This window comes from Herpailurus yagouaroundi, unplaced genomic scaffold (genome assembly GCF_014898765.1).
Source record: "Herpailurus yagouaroundi ecotype Mexico unplaced genomic scaffold, PumYag 159, whole genome shotgun sequence".
In the NCBI taxonomy this organism is placed as follows: Eukaryota; Metazoa; Chordata; class Mammalia; order Carnivora; family Felidae; genus Herpailurus; species Herpailurus yagouaroundi.
The window spans coordinates 37,748,743-37,765,553 of NW_024412400.1; the positions used below are offsets into that span (position 1 = coordinate 37,748,743).

Here is a 16,811-nt window from a genome sequence, read left to right on the forward strand (position 1 = left end):
ATAAATAAACATTGAAAAAAAAAATTAAAAAAAAAAATGTCAACTGTGCTGTCATATACAGGAGTCCTATTTTACACATTAGTTGTCTCATCTAAAATACCAATAGTAGTCCTTTTGAGAAATATTCAGTTATGGTACAATTAAAATTGATGAAGATCATCACAAATATTCTAGAAAATGTAAAATAAAAAGCAAAGGGGGGCCTGGGTGGCTCAGTTGGTTAAGCATCTGACTCTTGGTTCGGCTCAGGTCATGATCTCACAGTTTGTGGGATTGAGCCCCACACTGGACTCTGTGCTGACAGTGTGGAGCCTGCTTGGGATTCTCTCTCTGCCTCTCCTTCTGCCCCTTCCCTGCTTTTGCTCGCTCTCTCTCTCTCAAAATAAACAAACATTAAAATTTTAAAAAAGGAGAGAACATTGGAGTAGAGAAGAAGAAGGCTTGAGTAAAAGTTGAAAAAGGTATGTAAAGAGAAAGAGAGCACAGTAGATAGAGAAGGCATGCCTAGCAACACTGTATACTAGAAGTGGACAGGCTCATTCATATCTAGAAAAAGCTAGGGATGGAGGAAAATAGATGTTCTTCTACTAACTCCCAGAATAGAGACCTCCAGCATTTTTATCAAATGGGCCACTCTCCTGGTTTCCTGACTGTGCTTTCTGAATTCTTTCTCCAAGAGACTTATTTGCCTTCCGTAATGTTTTCTCAAGTGTATGCTGATGCCCAATGCCTTGAATTCATTTTATAGGATATAAAGCTTTAGAATTTACTATTAGAGAAAAATAAAAGTGTAAGTAGCAATAGCTGACTGTGAATTAATTTCAGTTAAGTTAATTATCCAATGAATCAATAAGAATATATATGACAGATATCAGGATCCTCCTCCCATTGTAGCAGGGAAAACTAAAAGGAGCCCAGTGAACATCTCTGGAGAAAAAGGTTCTGAAAAAAGTGCTGTGAATTTAAATGCAGTTTCCCCAATTTTCTCTTGTGACTGCAGTAAGGCCATTTGTCACTTGTAACTAAAAAATGTAGGCTTTGATTAATTATGAAAAGTTAAAAAAAAAAATCTAAGTCTATTCCCAAAGGGTATGGTAAAAAATGTGCCCCTTCTAAGCTTGAACACGATAACCCGTAATAACTGTTATAGATCAATAATGGGATGTCAGTGATTCCCCCCCCACCCCGCAAAGATTTGCATGAAGTTCGAGCATAGATTCCACACTTATTTTTAAATAATCCTAGATGCAACTGTGAGGGAATTTAATCACTATTAAATAAAATATTTATAACACATTCAAAGAAGGTGGTAAAAAATATGCTTCTAACACTTTCAAAGTTCATCAGTTCTAAATTAAACAATATGGACTATAGTACTCACATGCTGGTTCTGTATTAAAGCATCAAGATTGGGTTCACATGGAATGCTGAAAACCACACGAATCCTACCTTCTGTAATCACATCTCCCGAATCCTGAACCTTGGACGAAAAAAAAAATCACAGTATGTTTTATAGTCTCTTTCACTATGTTTTATGTACTTACTTTTCTACTTATTTGAAGGGTACTTATTTATTATTTCTGAAATACAGTAAAACAGTAAAGGTGGCTATGGGAGATTCTCTTAGAATTTATAAATGAATGTGATTATATTGTAAATTTGAGTCATTGTACCTTGCTTTAATAGCTGTTAGTCTTTTTTTGTCTTCAAATTAACTTTTTTATTTGCAAATAACTTTAAACTACCAAAAAGTTGCAAAAAAACCAGGTCAAAGATCACTTGTAAAACATTTACCTAGATTCACCTAATGTTAACATTTGTTTAAACATCTGTTTTAACATTTGTGCTCTGTGTCCAGGTACATACACATAATTATTTTTCTGAACTTTTTGAGGGTATATTATATATATCGTGTCTGTTACCCCTTAATATTTTGGCGTGTATTTCCTAAGAAGGGTATTTTATGATGTACATGATGTTCATCTGTCTCTCACTGTGATATTTATTAACTTTGATCATACCAAAGATACTGCTCAATTTCTTCACTGTCCAATTATAGTTTTTTTTCTTCCACTTGCAACTAATTAACTGTCTGTGGGAAGATATTTTCTAAGACCATGAAAATTTTTCATGGAAATATTTTCATGGTCTTAGAAAGTATCCTACTCAGATAACAAATTCCCCCTAGTTTTAGTTTCCAATGATGATTGTTGCCACATTTAATCTTTATCATAATGCCTACAAAAAGATAGTTTTCCAACTTTAGCACTCTCTCCACGTTTATTCTTGACATGATACTATAAGCAAGAGCCCTTCCATTCCCCATTTAATACTGATGTGGCATCATTAATTCCTATTTTACCAATTTATTATATCGGTTTTCAAACTGTCCCAGATTTGGCCAGTAGGAGTCCCTTGAATCTGGTTCCTGTATTTATGTGATATGCTCTCATTAGTCATTTGAGCACTTCCTTACTTTCTGGCCTAACAAGTGTTTCCAGGCTGATCTTGTACCTAACCTGACCTAGCCCTGTAATGGGCCATTTCTCTGAAAAGCTTTCGGTGGGGTATGTTATTAGAAGTCAAAACCTGGAGATTATGTATGTTTACTGTTACCAGGGTGTCTTTGCCTCGTAATCCTTTTGAGCAAACAGAGCTAGAAAATATATGTATGTATGTATGTATGTGTGTATACATATATATCCATATACATGTGCCTATATACATATGATACACACATATATTTTAAAAATCATGAGTTCACATTAATACCTCCAAGTTTAATCTGTCCCCAGATTCTTTCTTGCATTCTTCCATTTCATATATGCATATATCTTTTTCCATGTGAGAACTGGAGTTCCTCAAACATCAACACATTTACAAGTTCATCAACCCAATAATACATCTACAATAATTTCAGAATTGCTTTTTCCATACCACCACAATAAACAAACCTGCTCTGTAAGAGATTAGGATTTGAATTCTTTTTTCCCTGCCTCCTGACCCCAACCTACTCAAGACTAAAGATATAAAGCCAAATGCTGTGTTCCTAAGTTAGACAAATGAATTATTTTTCCCCCCTTCAGTATTACATTTTATTTTATACTTAAATGAAGAGAGTTAAATAACTCTACTAACTTGAAACAAGAAAGAAATGTAATTAGTAACAATAACAGAAACTAACTTCTCCAGTGCAGCCATAATAGGGGGTTCCCAGCATAAAGACCATACTTCTAAGAGGAAACAAGTCATCCAATGTTTTGATACTGGAGAAACGGGAGTCAAAAGCTCGGATGTCCTATGTAGAACGAAATATAAAAGTAAATTATTATAATCAAAATTTCTATGGATTGCACATCAAATTTTTCTTCCTGTGGAGTTAGGACTATGCTGTCTGCAAATGTGAAATGTAAAGATTTTCTATGTAACAGTACTAGTAACTAAAATGTATTGACTTTATATGCCACTCTTCTAGGTATTTCACACATTTATTAGTTCATTTCATTTTCAAGACAACCCTCTGTAGCACAGATTATTTAGCCTCACTTTATACCTGAGGAAACTAAGGCACAGAAAGGTGATAAAATCTTTCCTAAGATACTGTTTTGCAAGATTACAGTATCAATACATGCTTTAAAAAATTTTTGTCTCAGAGCGCCTGGGTGGCTCAGTCAGTTAAGTGTCTAACTCTTGGTTACGACTCAAGTCATGATCTCCTGAGTTCATGAGTTCAAGCCCCACTTCAGCTTGTGTGCTGACTGGGCAGAGCCTGCTTCTGATTCTCTCTCTCCCTTTCTCTCTGCCCCTTCTCCACTCTCTCTCTCTCAAGATAAACAAAACTTAAAAAAAATTTTTTTGTCTTATCACACCAAGATTACAACAAACATAAAACCAAATGCCTTTTTTCCCCCCGTTAATTTATTTGAGGCAAACACTTTTTGGAGAATAAAAATTTTTTTAATTTAAAACTGTGTTAAGCTAATGCTAGGATTTTTCATTAGAGATGAAGTTTAATAAATAAATAAATAAGTAAATAAATAAATAAGACAAGCTCCTTAATCATACACAGAATGGGTGACTGAGCATAAAATAATCCTATAAAGACTATAGTTTTTAAGGCGGTTCAAGATGGCAGCATAGGAAGATCCTGAACCCATCTCCTCCTATGGACAGAGCAAATCTTCAGCTACATCTAGAACAATTAGTTCCTTCTGAGAAAGACCTGAAAACTAGCCCAGCTCCTCCACAACAAAAGATAAAATGTACACATCAATAAGGATACGAGAGGCAGAGACATACTGTTGCCAAAAACCCCAGCCCTGATGTGGAGACCCACAATCAGGAGTGATCTCACAAATATGGAGCTTCTTCCTGAGGAGGTGCCCTATCTTCCTGAGGAGGTACCCCAACTCTTGGGAACTACACTAGAGAAATAGGCCCCCAAAATGTCTGGCTTGCAAACCAATGTGGCTTATGTACGGGAGACTCAAAGGGCTATAGGGAAATGAGATTCTGCTTTTAAAAGGCTTGTGTGCCGATCTACTTGCCCTGAGACCCACGGTCAAAATGGCAATTTGAAAGCACCTAGACCATATGGGGAAATGGATTCATCTGTTAACCTTAAAGTGTCTGCAAGAGGGGCAGGGGCCTGTTGGGACTTTTTCTGGGAACAGAAGCACTGGCAAGTATGCCCTACAGCCCTGCTAAAGCTGGCAGGCACACCCCACCGCCATGTATATATGTGGTCTTTCTCTACACATACATACACACACACATACAGGAATACTACTCAGCCATAAAAAAGAATGAAAATCTTGCTATTTGCAACAACATGGATGGACCATGAGGGTATTATGCAAGATGAAAGAAGTCAGACAGAGAAAGACAAGTACAATATGACTTCACTTAATATGGACTCTAAAAAACAAAACAAAAACTGAGAATAAACTGAGGGTTGATGGGGGGTGGGAGGGAGGGGAAAGTGGGTGATGGGCATTGAGGAGGCCACCTGTTGGGATGAGTACTGGGTGTTGTATGGAAACCAATTTGACAATAAATTTCATGTTAAAAAAAACAAAACAACAACAACAAAAAAACCCCAAAGAAGTATTGGCCCAAAAAGTCAAAAGTCATGGCACTGAGGAACCTTAACTTACAGGAGGGAACCAGACACTGTTTATCTTTGTATTTGAAGCAGACAGTATTGTATCTGCCACATAATGGACACTCCAGAAATATCTATTCAACCAATAAACTTGTGCAGATATATGAAAGAAACAAAACAAAAAAACAAAAACAAACAAACAAACAAACAAAATGCAACACAACTAACAGATACAGAGAAACAACTGGAGGCTGCCAGAGGGAAGGGGTTTTAGGGGGATGGGTGAAATGGGTAAAGGGGTTTATAAGTTAAAAACTAAGAGTTATAAAATAAATAAATCATAGTGATGTAAAGTACAGCATAGTAACTATGTCAATGATAATGATAACTATGTCAATGATAATGCACTGCAAAACTTGAAAGTTGCTAAAATAGTACATCTTAAAAGTTCTCATGAGAAAAAAATTTTTGTAACTTTATAACAAAAACTTTATAATGACAGATGGTAACTAGACTTATATTGGTGATCATTTGGCAATGTATACATATATTCAATCCTATAGTACACCTGAAGCCAATATAATGTTACATGTCAATTATACCGAAGTAAAAAAACTATAGTTTTTTTCAAATTATATTAAATAATAATCTCCATACTGCTTTCCAGTATGGAGGTTCCTCAAAAAAATTAAAAACAAAACTACCCTATGACCTAGCAATTGCACTAGGTATTTATACAAAGGATACAAAAATGTTGATTTAAAGTGGCACAGGCACTCCAATGTTTATAGCAGCACTATCAACAAGAGCCAAATAACGGAAAGAGCCCAAATGTTCATCAACTGATGAATGGATAAAGAAGATGTGGTATATATATACAATGGAATATTACTGAGTGATCACAAAGAATGAAATCTTGCCATCTGCAACAATGTGGACGGAACTAGAGGGTATTATGCTAACAAGTCACAAAGAAGAGAAAGACAAATATATTATTTCACTCATATGTGGAATTTAAGAAACAAAACATATGAACATAGGGGAAGAAAAAGAAAAATAAGATAAAAAGAGAGAGGGAGGCAAACAATAAGAGACTCTTAAATACAGAAAATGAAATGAGAGTTTCTGGAGGGGTTTAGGGTGGGGGAATGGGCATTATGGAGGGCACCTGTTGGGATGAGCACTAGGTATTACATGTAAGTAATGAATCACTAAATTCTACTCCTGAAATCATTATTACACTATATGTTAACTAACTTGGATTAACATAAAATTCAAATATTAAAAAAAAAAATTTCTACTTTACACTGCTGCATTAGTCTTCTATTTACAAATAAATATTAATATGATACACTCTTTTCTTTATACAGTGTGAAATAATGTACATTAAGATACAGTTGAGAACTGATGGAGACTTACCTTGACAATAGTTTGATAAACAAAAGGAAGAACTTGTTTTGACCACTGTTTCTCAAGACGAACTTCACCATTTTGATTTATTTGGTATTTACGACCTGTGAGTAACTGAACATACACAACTGCAGATGTTTCATTTATTATTATTCCTTTTCTTCTTAGGTAGCTAAAAGAAAGTATGAAAAAGAAATGTAGATATGAATGATTGTGTATGTATTCTAGGATGTTAGTAAAACTACTAACTCATTATCAAATGCTTAAAAATTTTTTAAATAAATATGCTAGCAGTTCTGAGTACCTAACGTAAGATTTTTTGCATTAGTTTTTTTAGTCTACGGATACCTCTCCCAATATCTTTGTGATTAAATAAAAACTCAATTAAGGTGTATAAGAAATTCTTGTATTTCATAATCACTAGAAGGGGATAAGAAAAAAAAAGTGAAAACAGCAAGTGTTGGAAAGGATATGGAGAAAGTGGAACACGTGCACATTGCTGTGGGAATGTAAAATGGTACAGCCACTGTGAAACAGTTTGACAGTTCTTTAAAAAGTCTAGCAATTCCATTTCTAGGTAAGTACACAAACGACTGGAAAGGTACTCAAATAAATATTTATAAATGAATGCATAGCAGCATTACTCACTATAGCAAAAATGTAGCAAGAATCCAAATGTCCTCCAACAGATGACTGTTGTATATCCATACAACAAAATATCTGGCCATAAAAAGAAAGAAGTACTGATACATGCTACAAATTTTAAAAACATGCTGAGTGTAAGAAGTTAGACACAAAAGGCCACATGCTATATGTGTTCCATTTACCAGGACAGGTGGATCTAGAAAGAGAGAAGGAGGTTGACAGGAGCATTCAGTGGGCTTTTTCAATCTAAAGTAGAGGTTGGCAAACTATAGTCATGAGCCAAATCCAGACTGCCTCCAGTTCTTGTAAATAAAATTTTACTGAAAACATAGTCATCTATTTATTTACCGTCTATGATAGCTTTTGTGTTACAACAGCATAGGTGAGTAGTTGTGACAAACACTGTAAGGTCTACAAAGCCGAAAATATTTACTCTCTGGCCTTTACAGAAAAAATTTGCTGACCTCTGATCTGATGATACAATCATTCTCCATCCAAGGATATTTTCCTATCTCCTTTCCATTTCCTATTTCTAGAACTCCTATCAGAAAAATATTAAAAAAAAAAAAAGAAATTCTGACTATATAATTTTTTCATCTCTTCATGCTTTTGTACTGTATGTTGAAGAAATCCCTCAGCTTTATCTTTTAGCTCACAGATTCAATTTTTAGTTTGCCTATATTACTATTCAGGCCATATACTGAGTTCACAGTATCATAATTTAAATTTTTATATTTGTGTTTTTATATAAATATATATATAATATGAATATATTATAAGTATAAATAGTACATAGTTGGATAACATTATTGTATATGTTTTTTTCATAGCAGCTTATACTTCTCAATGGTGGTAGGGCTGGTCTGAAATAAGCCACGCCATCTTAAAAAAGTTTTCCAACAAATTTTTGAAATGCAGCATTCTACTACCATTTTCTAAAAATTCAGTGGGATTTTTTTCCTACTACTTCACTCAAAAGTTATTTAGCCAGTAATCTTGCTACCAATAGGACAAGTATATCACAAGAAAGGAAAATTATCTACCTATCTCTCTCATGAAAGTAAATGCAAAAATCCTAAACATAATGTAACAAATCGAATCCAGTTACATATAAAACAGATAATACGTCATAGTCTAAGGGGATTTACTCCACGAATTCAGGGGTAGATTTGTATTTTTTAAATTTATTTTTTTAATGTTTATTTATTTTTGAGAGAGAGACAGAGACAGAGCGTGAGTCGGGGAGGAGCAGAGAGACAGGGAAACACAGAATATGAAACAGGCTCTAGGCTCTGAGTTGTCAGCACAGAGCCTGATGTAGGGCTTGAACTCACGAACTGTGAGATCACGACCTGAGCCAAAATCGGTTGCCCAACTGACTGAGCCATCCAGGCGCCCTGTGGGGTAGATTTGCATTTTATATTCAATCAACAATGGGGTGCCTGGGTGGCTCAGTCAGTTAAGAATCCGACTTCAGCTCAGGTCATGATTTCACAGCCCGTGGGTTCAAGCCCCACTTCGGGCTCTGTGCCAACAGCTCAGAGCCTGGAGCCTGCTTCAGATTCTGTGCCTCCCACTCTCTCTGTCCCTCTCCTGGTTCACGTTGTCTCTTTTAAAAAATAAACATTAAAAAAAATTAAACAAAAATTCAATCAATGTAATTCACCAGATTACAATTTTAAAAATCATATGATCATTTTGATAGATGCAGGAAAAAAAAAACTGACAAAATCACTATCAATTAATGATATAAACTTTCAACTAACTAGTAACAGAAGGAAATTTCCTTAATCGGATAAAGAATATTGATTTAAAAAAGCCTCTACAGCAACCATCATATTTAACAGTGAATTGTTTAAGGCTTTTCCCTGAAATTGAGAATAATACCACAAATTTATAACAAAAATTACAAATATGAGAAAGGTAATCAAATCAGTCACAAAAAAGGGCAAAATATCTGAACAGGGGGCACCTGGGTGGCTCAGTTGGTTAAGCGTCCAACTTTGGGTCAGGTCACGATCCCAAAGTTTGTGAGTTCAAGCCCTGCCATTGGGCTATCTGCTGTCAGCACACAGCCTGCTTCAGATCCTTGGTCCCTCTCTCTCTCTCTTTATCCCTCCCCCATTCATGTTCTCTCTCTCTCTCTCTCTCTGAAAAATAAAATACATATTAAAAAAAAAATGTGAACAAGCATTGCCCAAAAGAGCACATTCAAATGGCTGGCAAATATGAAACAGCCATCAAGGAAATGCAAATTAAACCAAAATGAAATATCACTGTATTAGAATGGCTAAAATGGAAGAGACACTAATAAGTATTGGTGACAGCAGAGATAAAAGATATTCTTATAAATTGCTGGAAGAATGTAAATTGATACAATCACTTTATTATTTATTTTTTTTAATGTTTATTGTATTTTTGAGAGACAGAGAGACAGAAAGAGAGAGAGAGAGAGAGAGAGAGACAGAGAGAGAGAGACAGAGCATGAGTGGGGAAGGGAAAGAGAGAGAGGGAGACACAGAATCCGAAGCAGGCTCCAGGCTCCAAGCTGGAGAGCCGGATGAGGGGCTCAAACTCACAAACCACGAGATCATGACCGGAGCTGAAGTCAGCGCTTAACTGACTGAGCCACCCAGCTGCCCCAATACAATCACTTAAAAAAAAAAATTATTTTTAAATTTATTTATTTTGATAGTGTGTGCACAGACATGATCAGGGGAGGGGCAGGGAGAGAGAGAATCCCAAGCAGGCTCTGCGCTATCAGCGCTGATAGCATAGAGCCCCATGTGGGGCTTGATCCTACAAACCATGAGATCATGACTTGAGCTGAAACCAAGTGTTGGACACTTAACTGAATGAGCCACCCAGGCGCCCCAATATAATCACTTTACAAATCTTTTTGGTGTTATCTACTAAAGCTGAGCTTAAGCATTATCCTATGAAGCAATAATTCCACTCTTAGATATGTACCTAACAGTAATGCATACATACGTATTCACCAAAAACCCCAAACCAGAAACAACTCAATTGTCTGTCTACAATAGAATGGAGAAATAAATTATCCTATATTCATACAACATAATTTAATCATTAGTCAAAATGAATGAACTAAACGATACATAACAACACAGATGAATATGAGAATCACAGTATTGAGCCAAAGAGGTCAGGTTAAAAAAGAATACATTCTGTGTGATTCATACAAAGTTCAAAAATAGGAAAAACTAATCTCTAGGGTTATAAATCAAAATAGTTACATTTGGAAGAGAGAAGTGAATGTTAATGGCTGGAAGAGGGTTTAAGGGACTTTGTGGGATTATGGCAACTTTTCTGTTGGTTCTATTTTGTGACTTGTATTCTGTTCATGCGTGTGAAAACTTACCAAGTTTATACACTTATGATTTGCATATGTTCTTTTCTATGTATGTATATATACTTTGATAAAAACTTTCTATTAGAAAAAAAAACCCAAATAGTAATTCAGAACAATATCTTTAAATTTTCAAGTGGTAGGGAGATTTTCTTTCTATTTTCCTTTTACTTTACACTTCTATTGCTTTTGGGTCAGTTTTGTAGTCCATATATATTTTTTTAACACCTGAATTTTTTTTTTAAATTTTTATTTTTAAGTAAACTCTACCCCCAACGTGGGGCTTGAACTCATGACCCTGAGATCAAGAGCTGCATGCTCTACTCATTGAACAAGCCAGGCACCCCTAGTCTGTGTTCTTTTATTATTATTATTTATTATTATTTTATTATTATTATTTTTATTTATTTTAATTTTTTTTTAATGTTTATTTCTGAGGCAGAGAGAGACACAGCATGAGTGGGGGAGGGTCAGAGAGAGAGGGAGACAGAATCAGAAGCAGGCTCCAGGCTCTGAGCTGGCAGCAGAGAGCCCGACGCGAGGCTTGAACTCACAAACCATGAGATCATGACCTGAGCCGAAGTCGGTCACTCAATCGACTGAGCCACCCAGGCACCCCTATTTTTTTTTATTTTTACAGAATGTTTTTTAGGTGTTTATTTATTTTAGAGAGGGAGAGAGAGAACACAAGCAGGGGAGGGGCACAGAGAGAGAGGGAGACACATAATCTGAAGCAGGCTCCAGGCTCTGAGCTGTGAGCGCAGAGCCTGATGTAGGGCTCAAATTCATGAACCGCGAGATCATGACCTGAGCCAAAGTTGGAGGCTTAACCAATTGAGCCACCCAGGCGCGTCTCTTTGTTTTTTAATTGAAGTGTAATTGACATACAGCATTGTATTAGTGTTAGTATTACTACACAGGGAGATACAAAAATGGCATCTGTTAGCTTTGGTACTAGTAGGGTAGAGGAAGAACGTAAAAATGGCACCTGTCAATTCAATGCCTCAGTCCCTAGAGAGAATCCCAACAGGCCTCTGTCCTCCCAACAATTACCTTAAGGTTGTCAGCAAATGAATTTTCTTCCCATATGGTCTAGATTTTCAAACTGCTGCTTTTACCCTACCTGGGTCCTGGGATAAGTGAGTCTGTGTACGAGCTCTTTAAGAGGAGAATCTCAGGAGCACCGGATGGCTAGGTAGGTTAAGCGTCTGATTTTGACTCAGGTCATGATCTCACAGCTTATGGGTTTGAGCTCCACATTGGCCTCTGTGCTGACAGCTCAGAGCCTGGAGCCTGATTCAAATTCTGTGTCTCCCTCTCTCTCTGTCCCTCCCCACTCATATTCTTTCCTTCCCTTGAAAATAAATAAACATTAAAAAAAAAAAAAAGAGGAGAATCTCCATTTCCTACAGCTCTATGTTTCTCCTGGATATAAGCCCCGTTGTTATTTAAAGCCAGATGTTTCGGGGCTCGTCTCTCTAGTTCAGGTCCTGAGGGTTAAGGTAAGTGATAGTGGGCCATTAAAATTTTTAAAAATACTTAATATATCTCTTCTAAGTTATAAACAAAACTTTTTTTTTTTTTTTTTTGAGAGAGAGGGCGTGATTGAGCAAGGGGCAGAGAGAGAAGGAGAGAGAGAATCCCACAAAGGCTCCACGCTGACTGAAAAGGGGCTTGGACTCACCCGAAGCGGGGCTTGAGTTCACTTGATGCAGGGTTTAAGCTCACAAACTGTGAGATCATGACCTGAGCAGAAGTCAGATGCTTAACCTACTGAGCCACCCAGGTGCCCCAACAAAACTATCTTTTAACTTTCTCTTATGTAAAATGGTAGTACTTAAAAATTAGTTCTATATTTTTAATAACTTATTAATAATTGTTGTTTATCACCAATCCTTTGGTAACACCACTTTTTTTTTGTTGATTCATCTCTTGCTTGTTTGAGGTACAAGGTTTTGGAACTCTTCTGCAAATCTTCCAAGTACATCATCTTCTCCATAGCATTCCATAAAGAATGTCCTTGTTCTTTTCTTCCAGTCTTCTGTCCTTCTCCAATTCCTAATCCTTGTCACTCCATTATATCCTCAATATCTACCTCTTTAATTGAAGGTATCATCAGTTCCCTCTGTTATCTCTCTCCAGTAGTAGTAGCTATTTGTTTTCATACTGTGTATGGACTAGGAGAGAGGGTTGGTGTTCCCACTGTGACATCCTTCATAGTAAACTACCCTACTCTTCCATTCTACCCTTATGTCTACCATTATCCAAAGTGCCTTCAATGTTTACATAATAATCTACCCAATACCACAGACACTGTTTCACAATCTCCCTATCTCCAATAAACTTCTCTTCCATTCTAGTTCAGCCATCTACTCCCACAGCTGTGACTTGGGTCATGACATCATCCATAATGGTTTCACCTCCAAAATCATTAATCCCAATATTTTGTTGTCTAAAAAGTTGTCCATCCAACTTGCTTGTTCAGCTACTTTTGTTTATGATTATCTTAATTTGGGATCTCCAATCCACTGATCCTTCTACTTTCAAACTATTAATCTTCTACTTTCTTCACTTCTCTTTCTATCCCACTTAGATTCCATTGTCCACTATTTCAGTAATATTCCTACTAACATCCTAAACTTCCTTGCCTCTTTGGCTTTTCATTGTATCCATCTGGCAAAATCCAAGGCTGGTTTTTCTAAGCCGGTTACTGATCAGCTGAGCTCTAATACCAAAAGACAGGGTGGACTGTTATATTACAAATTCATGACACTGAACTTCAAAATGGGCCCTCAATATTGCCTTATAATTCAACCACATTTTTTTGATCAACTGATACTCTTCCATTTTCCCCAAGGACTATTTTCAAACTAAGACCAACCTCCCTTTCCCTGCCTCTGTCCTCAGTAGCTGAATTCAACATTTACTTTACAAAGAAAACAGGGGGCATCCAATGAGAGCTCCTCATCTGCCCCCATGCCAAACACAAACCAACCTATAGTTGTATACTACACTGTTACAATAGAGGAGCTATCTTTTAGCCTTTTTAAGAACCTATTTTGTTCCATCATCAAATACATTGTTTTCTTTCTTTTGAATTGCACCTCTCTTCTCATTTATTTTTACACATAATCCTACCTCTCTGAATCAACCAAAAACCAAGTCCACTCAATTCTATATCCTTCTTCAGATCTGTCTTAATGGTAGTTTTCATTAGAAAGGACATGTGTTACACAAAAATACAGAAATGTTTTAGTCATGTCATATGTACTTAGAAAGTTTCTAAAAATGAAATCATGTATTTCGGTACTCATGGAAGTATTTCATGTGTTATGTTCACAAAAAAGGGATGTACTGAATTTAGGAGAACATGTCTTGGATATATGGAGCTATAACTGAAATAAATGATAGGTTCTATATTCTTGTTGTATAAGTCTTAGGGATAGTCTGTATAAACGTTACTACTAATCGTTAGAGCCATGAGATTTTCATGCTGATATAACGTGCAAACTTACAAGTAAGTGAAGTAAACCCTCAAGAGCAGAGTATGAGTGGGCTTATGAATTTCACCTTAGAAGACAGATTATAGAAGACTTTGGGATGTTTGGGAGGAGGGGACAAAATGTGAGGTGATATGAGGGAGGAATATGGTAGTAAAGAAAAGCAGTCTAAGAAAATGGTGACCAGAATAGATAAACCTAAGGGCTTATGAATCCACATAGCCTTATCTACCCTACTTGGTTAACAAAAGATCCTGAACTGGCAGGGACTAAAAATTATTCTCTTGTGTGAACCAGCATCCAATTGCCATCAACTTCAGTGGTCTGTTGCCTTGATTGTTCTTTCTGCTCTTTGCTGCCATCACAGAAGATCAAGTCCATCCATATGGAAAAGAACAGGTAGAACAAGGGGTCAAGAGCTTTTGGTTTACTTCACAAATAAAGTTTTTGGAGGTGTTTATTTACTCCCATTATATCTCCATTTCTGTTACTATCAATCATTCCTCACCCATACTAGTCTGGCTTACAGCCCCACTGCTCAATCAAAATAGCTTTTACTTCATTAAGGGGGCACTTTTCAGGATGAGCAGTGGGTGTCATATGTAAGAGATGAATCAGTGGGTTCTACTCCTGAAGCCAAGACTACACTGTACATTAATTTGAATATAAATTTTAAAAAAAGTTTTATGAAAAGAGTTTTAAAAAGTTTGTTTATTTTTGAGAGAGAGAGAACAAGTGGAGAAGGGGCACAGGGCGAGGGAGACAGAGGACCCGAAGTAGGTTCCGTGCTGACAGCAGAGAGCCCGATGCAGGGCTCGAACTCAGGAAACATGAGATCATGGCCTGAGCTGAAGTTGGATGATTAACCAACTGAGCCACCCAGGTTCCCCCACAACCAAAAAAAATAGGTCTTACTTTATCTTCTTTATAACATCTGACATGGCTTACTCCCTTATTCTTGAAACACTCTTTTTTCTTTGATTTTCATGATATAACACTTTCCTGGCTGTTTCCCACCTCTCAGAATGCCTCGTTCTTTTTCGTTTGTTGCCTCATCTTCCTCATTTAGGGTTCCTTCTTAATTCTAACACTCCAGCCACATTGGCCATTATCATTAATGTTATATATGCTACTTTTTCTCCTGGCACAGGGACTTTGTATGTACATTTTACCTCATCTTGAAACCTACTCCCTTTTCATTCTTTGCCTAACTCCTACCCTCCTACATTCAGATACTAGTTTAATCAATATTTTCCTTAGGAAAGTTTTCTCTAAGACAAATGTCTCCTTACTAGGTCAAACTCCTCTATTATGTAGTCTCAGAGTACTACTCCTTCAAAGCAAGTATCACAATTGCAGTTTGATCAAAAATTTACACAAGACATTAATGTCTATCTTTCATCTGTGAGCCATAAGTTTCATGAGTATAGGGACTGTGATTTTATTCACTACGGTATCTGCAGTTCCTAATTTCTATACCTCGTAGGTATCAATAAATAATTGTTGAGTACATAAACAAATATCTAAACTCTTACAGTATTTTGAATGACTTTCTTTTCAAACAAAGGAGTTGAACAAAGCAATCTCTATTCATTCAAACTAACATTTATTGACTGCCTAGTGCATTAGTCAAGGAATGAGAATAGTAATGAAAAAATAGATATGTTCCCTACCCTTAGCATAATATCTCAGGAAAAAGTCCTTAATCACACAAATAAGTTTATTATTGTGATTTATGCACTGTAAAACAAAATTCAGTATATTATCAACCAAGACAGGAGTATCTAATTACTGTGAGAAGGCAAAAATACACTCTACCTCCTGAGAGCTATCTCCTTCTTTGACACTGGGATGTTTTTGTTTTGTTTTGTTTTGTTTTGTTTTGTTTGTAATTTAACTCTATTTTTTATTTTTTAAATTTACATCCAAATTAGTTAGTATATAGTGAAGCAATAATTTCAGGAGTAGATTCCTTAATGCCCTTTACCCATTTAGCCCATTCCCCCTCCCACAACCCCTCCAGCAACCCTCAGTTTGTTCTCCATATTTATGAGTCTCTTGTTTTGTCCCCCTCCCTGTTTTTATATTATTTTTGTTTCCCTTCCCTTATGGTCATCTGTTTTGTCTCTTAAAGTCCTCATATGAGTGAAGTTATATGATTTTTGTCTTTCTCTGACTAATTTCACTTAGCATAATACCCTCCAGTTCCATCCACGTAGTTGCAAATGGCAAGATTTCATTCTTTTTGATTGACGAGTAACACTCCACTGTATATATATAATACATGTTCTTTCTCCATTCATCCATCGATGGACATTTGGGCTCTTTCCGTACTTTGGCTATTGTTGATAGTGCTGCTATAAACATGGGGGTGCATGTGTCCCTTTGAAACAGCACACCTGTATCCCTTGGATAAATGCCTAATAGTGCAATTGCTGGGTCGTAAGGTAGTTCTGGTTTTAGTTTTTTGAGGAACCTCCATACTGTTTTCCAGAGTGGCCTGTACCAGCTTGCATTCCCACCAACAATGCAAAAGAGATCCTCTTTCTCTGCATCCTTGCCAACATCTCTAATTGCCTGAGTTGTTAATGTTAGCCATTCTGACAGGTGTGAGGTGGTATCTCATTGTGGTTTTGATTTGTATTTCCCTGATGATGAGTGATGTTGAGCATTTTCTCATGTGTCAATTGGCCATCTGGATGTCTTCTTTGGAGAAGTGTCTATTCATGTCTTTTGCCCATTTCCTCAGTGGATTCTTTGTGTTTTGGGTGTTGAGTTTGAT

General features: G+C 36.4%; 1 protein-coding gene and 1 long non-coding RNA gene across 3 annotated transcripts in view; one reads left to right on the forward strand and one right to left on the reverse strand.

Annotated features, from left to right (window-relative positions):
* The window catches only part of LOC121033764 (5'-3' exoribonuclease 1), an 86,442-nt gene that overhangs the window by 50,851 nt on the left and 18,780 nt on the right, over positions 1 to 16,811 (reverse strand). For both annotated transcript variants that reach the window (XM_040480380.1, XM_040480379.1), the window contains exons 8-10: positions 6,524 to 6,686; positions 3,185 to 3,298; positions 1,382 to 1,480 (exon numbers count right to left, since the gene is read on the reverse strand). In XM_040480380.1, coding sequence (XP_040336314.1) covers positions 1,382 to 1,480; positions 3,185 to 3,298; positions 6,524 to 6,686 — 376 coding nt within the window. The remainder of the gene's footprint in view (positions 1 to 1,381; positions 1,481 to 3,184; positions 3,299 to 6,523; positions 6,687 to 16,811) is intronic.
* Positions 13,713 to 16,811, forward strand: part of LOC121033765 (uncharacterized) — a 28,817-nt gene continuing 25,718 nt past the window's right edge. The window contains exon 1 of the long non-coding RNA XR_005792103.1: positions 13,713 to 13,723. This is a non-coding gene — a long non-coding RNA (uncharacterized LOC121033765). The remainder of the gene's footprint in view (positions 13,724 to 16,811) is intronic.